Here is a 13,146-nt window from a genome sequence, read left to right on the forward strand (position 1 = left end):
AGCTCAGTTCTGGGAGGATCGACTTCTTTCTGTTGAAGAAATATTCACCAGAGCAAAAATGTCGTTTGAAAAGGGGTATTTTCAGCTTGGAATTACTTGTTTCTGGAAGGTGAATTGCATCTCACCCTATGGTATGCACATGGTGAGACAGCTGTAATTTCTGCCTTCCTTTTAAGCATGTGGGAGGCATTACGAGGTGAGGGTTGGCTCCCTGGACATGATGTTTGGAACACAGACCATCAGTTTTGGATGAAGAACTTTATATGATGATTTTTTTTCCCCTCTTTTTCACTTGTTTGTTACATTTTACTTCTCTATTAACTCCCAAGGCTTTGCTAACAGCAGTCATTAAGCACTGCTGTGAGGGAAGAAAAGAGGAGGCTCAGGGGAGACCTTACTGCAGCCTTTCAGTCTATAAAGTGGGCTTATTAGAAAGATGGGGAGAGACTTTTTACCAGGGCCCGTAGTGACAGGACAAAGGGAAATGGTTCTAAACTGAGAGAGGGCAGATTTAGATTGCATATAAGGAGAAAATCGTTCATGGTGTGAGTGGTGAGGCCCTGGCTGCCTAGAGGAGCTGAGGGTGCCCCATCCCACTCCTGGCAGTACCCAAGGCCAGGCTGGGTGGGTGCTAGGTGTTGTGCCCATGGCAGGGGGGTGGACTGGATGGTCCTTAAGGTCTCTCCCAACCCAAACATCCTGGGATTTTATATTCTTCATTCTCCAGCATTTGTCAAAAGAACATACTGGACTCTTGCAAAGGTTTGCTCACATGGCTTCCAGCTTCAGATCTGTGGCACAATTTCAATTCTGTTGTCTTACAATTCATTTTATTTTGCAGGGAGTGAGGTCGGGATTTTCATGGCAGGAACCAGCTAACAGAAGCAAGACTGAGATGAAGCAGGAAGAGGAGAAGAAGTGCAGCAGAGCAGAGAGAGTGAGACGGGGGTCAGGGTAGGGTTTGAACAATCAGCCAGCCACCACGAGGCAGAGAAAGGGCAGCCAAGACAGAGGAACCAGGCTGGAAACTTCTTTGCCTTGTTGCATTTTCTTCTCTTTGCCCCTAAAGTGTGTGTGTATGTGTCCAGGGTGAAATTCATTTTGCTGTAGTCCTCAAATGTCTTCAGTTGTGTTGGCAAAAGGATACGTGACACTTTGTCTATGCGACTTTTCCGAACTAGGAGTTTTTAAAAAAATAGAGGAAAGAGAGGAAAAATAAAGGTCTAAATGTGAGAGTGGAAGGAGGAACAGAAGAGGTGGATTGGGTGAGGTGGAAGAGGAAAATAAGCCAGTTATTTTAATTGATTGATTCAATTGGAAAGAAATGTAGGAGAGAAACAAAAAATTAAGAGCATAAAAGGCTCTTTTCCTGAGGGCTTGGAACTGAAACGTCGTCAGAATTTTTGGTGCAATTGTTTTTCTGTTTGTTAACCGGCTCTGTTATTACGGGGCAGTAAAGCATGCAGGAAAGGAGAGGAAGAGTCCTGCTGTGAAGCACTGTGTGGGAGCAAGGGCTACTTCTGGGCACCCTTTTAACATCAGTGGGAAGTCTGGACCCAACTTCACATCTGCTTTTTCCTTGAGGTTTAGGCCAGTTTAGGTATGGTGCTGATGGCTGTATTTTCCTAAAAGGTTGATGGAAGAAAAAACTAGCATTGCTACCTAAGTAACTCATCCAGCTCCATCCTCGTCTCTTCCCTTGGTTCAGGAAATCACCCATCGTGAAATTAGCCCTTTGGTTCACAATTAACCTGCAACTGTTCCTAGGTGGTGTGGAGCAGGCACTGGATTTTATCCCTGAAGTGGCAGCAGTTTAGTGTCACTTCTTCCCGTGTACCACTGATGTAGGATGGTGTTTTTGAGGGGGGCAGTTTGAAGAATTAGATCTAATGCTGACTGGTTGACTGGTTGGCCGGTGCCCTCTGTTTTTATTTTTTTGCCTTTGATGTGCTGCTAATGCTGCTTTTAAACACAGAACTTTATTCCTTGTGAAGAACGTGTCTCCCGTGTCCCCTGGTGAGTCTTTCTTTTTGGTGGTGGTGGTGTTTTTTGTTTATTTCAGAACACTTTGGAGAGAAATAAATAAAAAATGAAATCTGATTGTCCTTTGATTGTTGCAGTCCATTTGTGATGATAGTCATAAGTGAATGAGCAGTTGCTTAATATTGTCAAAGGAAGTACTTTGGCAGCCTGACATCTCTGCCCTTTTATTCCTGGGTGATGGAAACTGCGACATTTATGAAAGAGCATGTTGGATTTTTTTTATGACGAAAGATGCCCCATTATTCTCCGTGTTTTTGACACCAACAGGCCTGTCTAGACCATGATTTGTTTCCCTTCTTGGAGTTGTGACATTATATGATATTAGCGGCAGTTCAAAGTAGGTACCGGTCATTGTGTAATATACAGAGAAGAGCACTGCTGCATCCCAGCCTTCGCCCAGCCATTGCCACACCGCGGAATCAATAGCTAGGTTATAAATCAAAAGAAGATTATTTCAGCATTTGAACAAATGTCTTAATTTCTTGCTCCTAAGTCCCAAAAGAGCCTCAAAGATTTCTTGACATACACTCGATTCCTGTTCATGGTCTTGTGGTAGAACGGGCACCTTTGAGCCATAACTGTAGCTTTACACGATCCTCATCTTGTTGCGTGCTCCTCCATAAACACCAGATCAGACTCTGGACACTGAATGCAAGAGTATCTACGGCTCTCTCATGTCTCAAAAAAAGGGGCTGAGGGCTATGGAAGGAATGCTATCCGGTGCATACAGACAGGATGCTGGAATCTAAATTAAGCCATCCTCCTGCCTGTTTCTTATGGATTCCTAGCACGGAAGTTCCGCCAGTTTAGCTCCCTATACACATCAGTGCATACCTGCAGAGGAGATGATTGTTGTCATTGGATTTTGAAGCCTCACAGTGCTGTGGTTCCAGTTACAACAAGTGGAACTGTGCTTCCTGAACTGCAGTGGATGCAGTTCTAATGCAGTCTAATCCCCTCCCTTTTGTGCTGAGAAGGCTCGTGTGCTGGGTCACTGCTCTGCACCACGGCTGTAAGCCTAGCTCTACATCCTGCAGCAGAGAGTAATTCCTTTGCTCTCGTGGGATAATGCACAAGGCACAGTTAAGGATGGGAGCTATGGGACTTTGGGGCAAGTTCATGTGATTTTGTGTAGAAATAAGTGAATAGTTTACACATATTCATGGTTACAGGATATTTGTGTGTGTGTGTGTGTGTGTGCATGTCTGAAATCAAATACACACACGATGGAATTACAGAGTATAGAAAGGCAGAGCAACCCACGCAGAATCTTGTTTTGACTGTAGGAGTATACGTAGAAATAATGCCTTGCATCACTATATGCTGGAGGCTGACTGAGATGGACCTGGGGGTCTGGGCAGACAGCAAGCTGACCATGAGCAATGTGACAAAAGTAATGTGCCTTTGTGGCAAAGAAGCCCACTTACGTGGTGGGCTGTGTTAGGGAGAGTCTTGCCAGCAGGCGGAGGGACGGTGATCCTTCCCCTCTGCTCAGCACCGGTGAGGTGCTCAGCACCTGCAGTGCTAGGGTCAGAGCTGGGCTCCCCAGTCCAAGGAAACATGGACATGATGGAAAGAGTCCACTGAAGGGCCACAGTGATGACTGAGGGCCTGGAGCATCTTTCCTATGAGTTGAGGCTGAGCGAGCTGCGACTGTTTAGCCTGGCAAAAAGAAGGCTCAGGGGAGATCTTGTCAGTGTGTATAAACATCTGATGGGAGGGAATAAAAAAGAGGGAGCCAGACTCTTCCCAGTGGTGTCCAGGGAAAGAACAAGAGGTGATGGACACTGTCTGAAGCACAGGACATTCTTGTTGAGCTTGCTTGATGAGCTCGATGATGCTCTTGATGAGCTTGCTTCTCATCGTTTGCATTTCTGTGGCCGCAGCAGTGCTGCCATCCTATGAGTTCTGAATCATGGCTCAAGCTTCCAGAAATCACAATGCTGGTGGAAAAAACAATGAGATTGAAAAAATAATACCGTAGGGTGCTTGCTTCACTGGTTTTCTTTCAGAGAAGTTGCACGTCTACAGCCATGAGGGCTGGACAAGTGAAAAATTGACATCCGAGAGTGCCTACAACTGTCCCTACATTGTCCTGTTAGACAATGCTTCCGGGTCCCTCAGGGCCAAAATCTTCACTCAAATATGTTGTCTCTCCCCTTCAGGGTGTCCTGACACTGCCTTGCTGACGTGCAGGGGAAACCTCAAAGGTGCCCAGCCCTGACAATGGCTTCCAGAGAAGCTCCACATGTCCTCCAGCTAGCCAGAGGGCCTCTGCCTGGAACACGCTGCATCAGCCAAAATGTCACCCACAGGGCGGCGTGGCCATGTTCTCCTCCCTTTCAACGTGACCTGACACCTCTTTGCCCTTTTGCTCGCTCAGGATGTTGCAGACAACATATGCAAAGCTCCTGGCACCCTTCGGTGTGCCAGAGGGGCCCAGGACCACCGGCCGAGCAGGGGTCACCCACCCAGGCTATCACGCTGACCGTGCTGGGCCTCGCAGCCCAGCTCCATTTGCCCAGAGAACGCTGTGACACCCTGGCTGCTCCCTGGGGCTGCTTGGCAGCCAGATCTCTGCCACCCAGGAGCTATCTTGCTACAGGGAGGGAGCCCAGACCTAAAGTTATTTCTCCTTCTCTTCATTGCATACATCATCCCCTTCCCCTAAAAGTACCTTGTCCTTGTACAGCACAGCTTTTCGCAGGGCACGTGCCATTTCCCTGCTGGCACCAGTCACAGAAGGCAGGTACTGCTTGCATGTCCCCTGACATGCCTCTCCAGCAAACACAGCTGCCTTCCAGTATTCTAGTATTTTTAATGTAATGAGCATGAGAATTGATTTTGATCATCCGTAGGATGTCAGAAGTCTGGATCAGGATTCGAGTACTACAACAGGGTTTACTTTTCATAGCTCTCACCTAGACTCCATTGCAGAGCTTTGGATTTTGTACCTAAATTTGTGGCTCCCATTCTCTTCTCTAAGTTTTGGACCTCATTCCTCTGATTTATTGCTTATCTCTTGAGTTGTTCTTCTCAATATAAGACTACAGGGCTCATGGGCAGAGATGGGAAGCAGAGATAGGCTCTGGCTGGGGAGTGTGTCTTTGCATAGAAGACCCTTCTCTATGATGTCCCTAAACTGCCATGCAGCAGACTCCATCCTGCTCATGAGCTCAGACACTAGATGCAGCCGAGATGCAGATCAGGGGGTGCAGCCAGGGGGCCACAGGGTCTAGAGAGGGACACTGGTGTTGTGATCCTGCTGCGTAACGGCAGGCGATTTGGCTCATCCCTCTCAAGAAGAGGGATGGTGAGGATGGTGCCAGCTCCTGTGAACACAAGGCAATTCCATAGCCTTCACTCAGGCAATTCAGAAAACATCCAAGCCCTGTCAGCCCTGGTTTGTCCGGGAGAGGCAGTCAGACAGCTGCTGAATGAACCAACAAGGTGCTTTTCACATGCAAGAGGACAGAAACCAGCCACTGGTCAGCAACGGGGCTCATTTATTATCTCACAGGAATGAATGACTTATACAGCTGCAGTAATGTCAGCAGAACCAAAGCTTTGCCCAGAGCCTGAGCTCTGACCGTGGGGCTCTCTGCTGTGCTGGGCAGCAGTGGGAGGGACTGTGATGGAGAGGATGGATTTGGGAGATCCCTGAGCTTCAGGGAGCAAATTCAAGACTGTTCGCAGTGGCCTGTGTCCTCCTGACACCATCGTCCCACAAGGCTGATTTCTGTTCCCTCCTCAGAATAGGGGACTGGCTGTTCTGTGGGGGGAACCATGTACCCCACAACCGTCAGCCCCTTGCAGGAGTGAGGTTTGGGGGCAGTGAATGAGCCGGGCCCCATCCCTGCTGCACCTCACCAGCAGCCAGGTGTGCGAAGGTGGAGGGTGCGATGAAGATGGAGGGAGCCCTGTGTCCCCTGGGCACCCTGGCCAGGTGACCTCAGGCAAAACACGTAGGTTTCTCTGGGAAGGAATTTGGATTTGGCTGCTTTGGGGTTCCGACACCCATTGTTAGACATGGAAGGCCAGACTGACAGAAGGGCTGAGCATCCCCAGCTCCTGGTAGTGACTCAAAGCATGGGTCCTGCCTAATGGCGAGGCTCTCGGTGGGTGAGGCAGAGCCTCCCAACATGGAAGCCATCCAAACCTCAGGCACACAGAGTGCACCGCTTGTAACCCATTTCCTCTGCTTTTCCAGCTGATGGTGTGAGGGAGACACAAACCCACTGCCAGGGGCCTGCGGGGCCTGCAGAAGACCCTGGAGGACAAGGCCTGGGGTCCCTGTGGGTGGCTGTATCATTACAGACAGCCACTTCCACATTACTTCTGCCACAGAGCAATGGCTTTTGTTTGCTGAGATGTCTTTGCCTCGAGAAGACACGCTCGGTTTTGCTGCAGGCTCCTCCCGGGTCGTGGTGCGTCAGGATGACGAGGAGGAGGCTCTCCCTGAGCCATTTCCTGAGCTGGTGGGGCTCTCTCCCACACAGTCCCTAGCAGGGGAAACACATGCACAGGGGGTTTGCCTCCTCCCTTGGCCAGCCCTGAGTGTCTGGAGCTCGGTCGGAGCCCTTCCAGGCGAGTGGCAGCTGGCGGTGCGGTGCCTGTTGCCCAGGCGTATATATTGGGGGGGTGAGGGTAGATGGGTTGTACTGGTGCTTGACACGGAGCAGCCTGCTGTCACCTTGCTGGCCACCCAGCCCTGGGGCTGGCCCTCAGTGTGTGGTGTGGGGCTGTTGGGCATGGCTACTCCGAGGTTTATAAGTGAGATGTGTAGGGCGGCGTGGGCGGGGAGGGGAAGAAGGCTATCCGGAGGCTGCTGCCGGCTGGATCTCGGCTCTCTGAAGCGATCAGCACCTCACTGTCATTGAGGCAGGGGCAGTGCTCGGAGTAGCCCCTCTCCTTCCCCCTGGTGCCCACCCTTTGCTGGCAGGGGACAAGCGTCATGGAGGGGAAGCTGTAGCTGTCGAGGATGGGGTGCACTCCCAGGGGATCGGGTGTCTCGAATATGTGGTCGATGTCAGAGAAGCTCACCAGAGCCTGGGTGGAGTCATAGGAACTTTTCTCCATGTCGTCGACCCCGCAGGACTGGGGGTAGCTCCCCTTGTCTTGGCTTTTCTGCCTCAGCAGGCGGAGATCATCTCTGAAGTGGGGGTTGAAGAGCAGGTAGAGCAAGGGGTTCAGGCAGGCGGGCAGGGGCAGGACCACAAGGAGGACGGATTTGATGACCTCTGGGGTGATGAGGAAGAGGTTGAGCGTGGAAGAGAAGGTGAGGAAGGCCACTGGGCAGTAGAGGAGGCAGTTGGTGAAGATCAGCCAGGCCACATGTTTGACCATGGCGCAGTCCCAGACAGCGCTGAACTCCCCCTTCAACAGGTTGCAGTAGAGTCGGATGTAGGTGCCCGTAATAGTCAGGAAACAGAGCATGTTTGTCATCACTAAGGCCACAGTGAAGCCCAGGGTGGCGGGTTTCCCATCTGGGATGGGATACGGGAGGCACAGAGGGGATGCTCCGTATTCCCCAATAGAGAAAAGAGGCAGAACTGCAGCCACGGAGGACAGCAGCAGGCAGCAAAGGGCTGCGGCCTTGACCTTGCCTAGGGAGGGTGCCTTCCTGTAGCCCTGCACACAGGAGACTGAAATGCTGCACTGCACCGCAGCCAACGTCAGCAGAAAGATGGCAGCCTCGGAGGCAAACACCGACAGGAACCCCGTCACCCTGCAGCCTGTGCCAGTCTCCCACCTGGCGCCGAACTTTGCGAACTGGCCGTAGGTCAGGGCGTCCACGAGGGCTAGCATACTGCAGTAAATGCCGGTCAACATGTTGGCTCCAGCTATGGAGCCGATGACAAATTTAACTGGAGAGAGGTAGCTGGGAGAGGCAAAGACAGCCAGGATGACCAGCCCGTTACAGAGCACCGAGACCAGAACGATGACCCAGACTCCCAGGCGGATGATCCAACTCTCGAAGAGGTGATCACAAGGCTTGAAGGGACCTGAAAGAAAACAAAACCCAAAGTTAAACCAAGAAGTTGCCACGCTGCTCTAGTGCTGCTCAGCACAGTGGCAAAGTCCCAGCCCTCTCCTGGCCCCACCAGCCCAATGCCTAATGAATGCCACAGGCTGGAAAGGAGCATACAACAGTAACCCCCCTGGTCAGGGATACAATGCCCTTGTTTCCTCCTTGTAGGAGGGCAGTTACATCCAGGTGGGAGAAGGAAGTTGTCCTCCTCACTTGTCCCCAGCCTGGCCAGAGCCCAGCATTTCAGGCTTGTGGTCTTCATGGCTGTGAAACACTTCAGGAAGGGTCGTGGGAGACTGGGGATTTAGAGCTGCTTGAAGGAGTCCAGCTGTGTTCAAAGAAAAAGGTTTCCCTGGCTGCTCACCGGGGCTGGGTGTGCACTGAATAGTGGGGTGCAGCTTTGACTCCTCAAGGTCCAGCTGGAGATCATCCGCATCTAGGTCATCTGGGAGAAAAGAAGAGAGAAACACTGCTTGAAGAAGAACGAGCAGGGCTGTCAGGGCTAGCTGGGCCAGATGCTTTTCTCACTGCCTGTCCTCAACATAGACCTTCCCAGCCACTTCCCAGCCCATTTGTTCAAAGTATCCGCTGGTGCCCAGTTTGTCCCCCGCAGTCACTGCTGGGGAAGAAGAAGGCATGGAGATGTTTTGTAAATGTTGGCGGGTTGCAGTGTGGCCAACCCCTCTGTTTTTAGGCTACTCCCAACATTTGAAGCATAAGAACCCCAGATCCCAGAGTTGTGTGACTTGCAGATCCCTCCTCCCAGCATGCTGTATAAAAAATAAAGAAATGCTCTAGCCTATGTGGTTACAGAAAACAAAGCCTTCAAATGCATCTCGTAAATGGAAGCTCTCTGGGAAGGCCTTGTCCGATGTTAGTTCATCAACCAGGACTTTGGAGCTCTGTTCAAAGACAACTCTCAGCCTCTACTTGCAGCACAGAATTGTTAGCAACTGCTGCTACCACCAAATGGCTCAGCAGAAAAAAGACAGAGCATCATTGCTTTATTTTATAGCCTGTGATTTCTTGAGACTGTAGTGTCGTGCTTGCAACCCTGGAGGTTCCCAGTCCTGGGTTTGCTTAAAGGCAGACTGATGCTCCATGCGTGCAGCCTTTGGATCCATGGGATTTATGAAACCAGATGGCACTGTGCTCAGAGTCCAGCCTGCTGGGCCAGCACCCACATCCCTCTGGAGCTGCACCCTGAGCAGGGCTTGGGTGCTCTGAGGGTCAGATGGAGGTTCCCTGACTGAAGGAGAAACTGCTGGAAGAGAATTGGGCAAGATCTCAGATATGTTTTCCATGTGCCTGTGGGCCAAAATCATGGTGTAGGTCACCACCAAGGAGAATAGCATCCTCCTAGTCTACTCCAAGACATGCTTTTCTGCTTTGTTTCCTGTTCCCTCTCTGAAACCACTGCAGTTTCACAGCACTGGGAAGGGCACAGTGAGGACAGCTGCTGTCCCGCTGCACCATCCCCACCCATGGCACCAGCACAGCCTTTTGCTCCCAGCGGGGAATGACGGAAGGTTTTCTACAGGCAGGAGGAAGGGGAAAGACTTTTTTTTTGGTGTTTTCTGCTCGCCTGATAGCCAGGGAGCTTGGACCAGATCTGTGGCTGTACAATGAACTCTGCATCGGGTGCTGTGATGGATGCTGTACCCAGCCAGTCTGTGACAGCTCCCCAGGAAGGTGAGTTTTCACAGTGTTGAAGATGTGGCTAACCAAAGTGGGTTAGATGCCTACTTTGCTTTGAAGTGGTGCCTCTCATGAGATCTGCCCCCTGCCTGTGCTTGAAAACATGACTGGGATTATTTGATTAAAGAATGATGACAAATAATGCGCTATCTTTAGTGCCTCCTGACAAGCATTGTGGCTTTCTCAACTTCAAGTGAGCTTTGGAAAAAAAAATGCCATTTTTTAAATCTGTCTGTATGAGTTGAAATATTACTGCTGTCCTGGAGTCTGGCAAGAAAACCCTCACAGTGGGATGGAAAAATATTTCCTCCTTGTATTTTATAGTCTTATAAATCTCCAGTGTCTTTTCCATCCACAGTGCAGAGGCTGTGATGTGCAGCCCCAATACTCAGATCAATGTGGAGACTTGCACTTTCTGTGCCCCCCCCCGCCACCCAGCCCATGGTAATGTTCAAACAAAATCTGCCCCCATCCCTTTTCTCTTCAAAGGACCAGAATGCACAAGGGATGATTTTAAGTGTAGATTAAACATTTGCATGAGGTGAAGGCAGTGATCCTTTGTTTTGCCTGGACTACTGAGCTAGCTGTGAATTGCAGAGTAATCCTCGGCCAGCCCAGCAGGATTCAAAGCAGAAAATGTACCTCTCTCTGCTGGAAATCAGTATTTCCCCCAGCCTGCAAACTGTTGATAGTTGAAAATGACTTTTTTTGTTCTATCAAGGCAGACTGTATTGTTTTTGAAGTAGCCCTTATTTATTACAATTTTGCCACAGCACCTCCACTTTCTGAGGCTTTGTGGAAAAAACAACTTTGCTAGTATTGTCCTTTCAGTTTTAATGGTTCCCAGCAGGCCATAGGAACAGTGAAGTGGGAGGAAAAGGAGGAGAATTGCTGGAAAAAGGGTAGAATAGAAAACATTGGTCTGGATGCTTCTTCTCATTTTGTATTGTCTGCCTTAGCAAGGGCAGCACCGCTTGGGTTTTGCAGATAATTGCTCTCTCCCTCGGAGATAGGGCATGGGTGGTTGTAAGGGGCCTGGACAGGTACTTTTGGGGTACTTGAGTAACCTTCTTGAATGACAGAAATAGGAAATGAGTAGCTCTAAGGGCCCTCCAGGGCTTGCTGAACAGTTGCAGAAGTTAAATGGCTTTACAAGCTAATGGAGATGCTAGACACTAAAGCAGTGTCTTATTGTCAAGGATAACCATCCAAGTGTGTTCTCTTCTCGCTTTCTGTAGCTTTGTTCCCTTATTGCAAACATATGCTTTAAGTAAATATATCCCTTTCTATCCTCAAACCAGTCGTCCCCAAGGGGGTGCTGGGACAGTGAAGGAAGTGCCCCACAGCAATGGGAGCATTTGCACTTTCCCTGCCCTCTCTCTGCAGCCAGTTTTGGGAGGGTGGCAGGAGGGATCAGCTGGAGAGCGCAGGGTGGCCGTGCTGTGTGATGAGCCCCCGAGCCATCGGGGCTGCTGCCCAGCCACAGGGGACGGGCTCGGGTCAGGGGCATCTGCTAAAGGCCACCAAGCATAATGCAGAAAGGCATAATCCAAGCAGCAGAAATTTTGGAAACATCTGTCATGACAAAGTGACCAAGTGATGTGATGACACACTAAGCACACTCCTTTGGCCCTCAGGTGGCTGTCAGCTGGACGTGAACGGACAACCTTGGGTGGTGTCCCCCAAGTGGCAGGTGGTGTTCCTGTATCTCCAGGGCCCTGGGAGGGTGGGAGAGAGCTGCCAGCCCTGGCACACGAAGCCTCTTGCACCCTGCAGTTGGAATTCAGATGCTCGCTTGGGCGCAGGGCTTGGCTGATGGCTGGGATATGCTGGGGGCAGCACCCGTTCCTCATCCCCACACAGCTGGTCTGGGACCAGTCACCTCTCACCATCCAGCTGTGAGGTTCTGCAGACTTTTTTGTAAATGGGTCCTCAGTCCCTTGCTGGAAACGCTACGCGAGGACAAGAGGGTCTGGCTATCTGGAAGCGTGCCCCATGCCTCTCAAGTTCTCCCACAGCACCCAAGTGCCCTGACAAGCCTGGTGTACACTGCAGGGAAAAAAAAAACGGAGTGATTTTCTTGTAATGAGGCCACTTTCTCTCTTGCAGGGAAGGAATGTTTGGGAGCTTTTTTCCTCCTTAAGGAGGAACTGTTACACAACTCATATAACAGAGTTAAATACCACTGGTGGCCATCTGAAAGGAAGCATTGGGAACATAAATAAAGCAACAATTAATTAAGTAAGACAGCAACATCACAAAACCCTAATCGCCAAGAATAGCCCATGTGTTGCTGAATGGTAGGGAGAATGATCCGTGAAAGCTGTGCATAGCGAGAAAGGACGTTCTTCTGCATTCCATGTTTGTACGGCTGTGGTTTGATATTTCAGACAAACCCAGTGCTTTAACATCTGAAAATGTGGGCTTTTACGAGCTGTTAAGAGTCTCATCTGGCACATTTTAGAAGCACTCAGCATTCCCCTCTGGTCCTAATATCTCCTGAGCACACATATAATCCATGGGATTGAGACTGGTTTGGAGGCCTGTGGAGGGTGTTGGTCGCTTGTCAGGGCCAGGGCAGCGTATGCTTTAAGACAACAAATCGCTTCAGCGTTTGGTGACCAGAAGGATCAGGTCTATAAGCCGCACTATGGTCCCTGGCTGCAAACCGGGTCTCTTCACAGTTTCATTGAAGATACCGTAATTTGTTGGGCAAACACCCCAACTATATGCACAAGGATCATTAAAGTATGGGCTGCGTTAATTATGGAAAAACTAACCCGGCGGCGAAGAAATTCCTGCAGCAATGACCTTAACATACGCCTCCTCTGTGCTGTCTGCCCAGCACAACCACCAGTCTACCATGCTTCCTGAAGCCATATCATGCAAGTAGGAATCACACTTGCTAGCCTCTGGTTGGACTTTTTACATTGCTAAGGCTTATTCTTAGACCATGAAGGATCAGGACAGGGCAGATGGCAGGAGCGAGGGACGCAGGGCTTGTGACTCACTCGCTGGCTGGGTCAGGAGGCACAGATCCCCTGGCTGTGGCTGGGTGTGAGGTGTTCCCAGAAGCATGTGGGCAAAGTGCAGCTGCACCACTCCTCAGGGACTTGGTCCTCTCCCCATCTCCTGCAGGCACCAAGCATGATGTGGTTTTGCCTACAGGGCGTTTCAGACCTTGGAAGTGCATGTGGCCTCTATATTTACACAAACATATAAACAAATACAGCATCCAAGCTGTGTCCTGAAATGATATTTCCACTCTCCAGCAGTTACAGAGGGGCCAAAGGAGCTCATGATTTTCTTTGTGTTATTCTGAGATTCCCTTGTAAAGGGATCAGACCAGATTTCATCTTGGAGCTGCCGATGTG

The 13,146-nt window shown here is 50.3% G+C and overlaps 1 protein-coding gene across 1 annotated transcript in view; it reads right to left on the reverse strand.

Annotated features, from left to right (window-relative positions):
• Positions 1-5,529: 5,529 nt before the first annotated feature.
• Positions 5,530-13,146, reverse strand: part of LGR6 (leucine rich repeat containing G protein-coupled receptor 6) — a 123,221-nt gene continuing 115,604 nt past the window's right edge. The window contains exons 17-18 of the mRNA XM_068659597.1: positions 8,439-8,519; positions 5,530-8,048 (exon numbers count right to left, since the gene is read on the reverse strand). Of these exons, the coding sequence (XP_068515698.1) occupies positions 6,811-8,048; positions 8,439-8,519 (1,319 nt within the window). The 3' untranslated portion in view covers positions 5,530-6,810. The remainder of the gene's footprint in view (positions 8,049-8,438; positions 8,520-13,146) is intronic.

The sequence above is a fragment of the Anas acuta genome, chromosome 24 (genome assembly GCF_963932015.1).
Source record: "Anas acuta chromosome 24, bAnaAcu1.1, whole genome shotgun sequence".
NCBI lineage: Eukaryota > Metazoa > Chordata > Aves > Anseriformes > Anatidae > Anas > Anas acuta.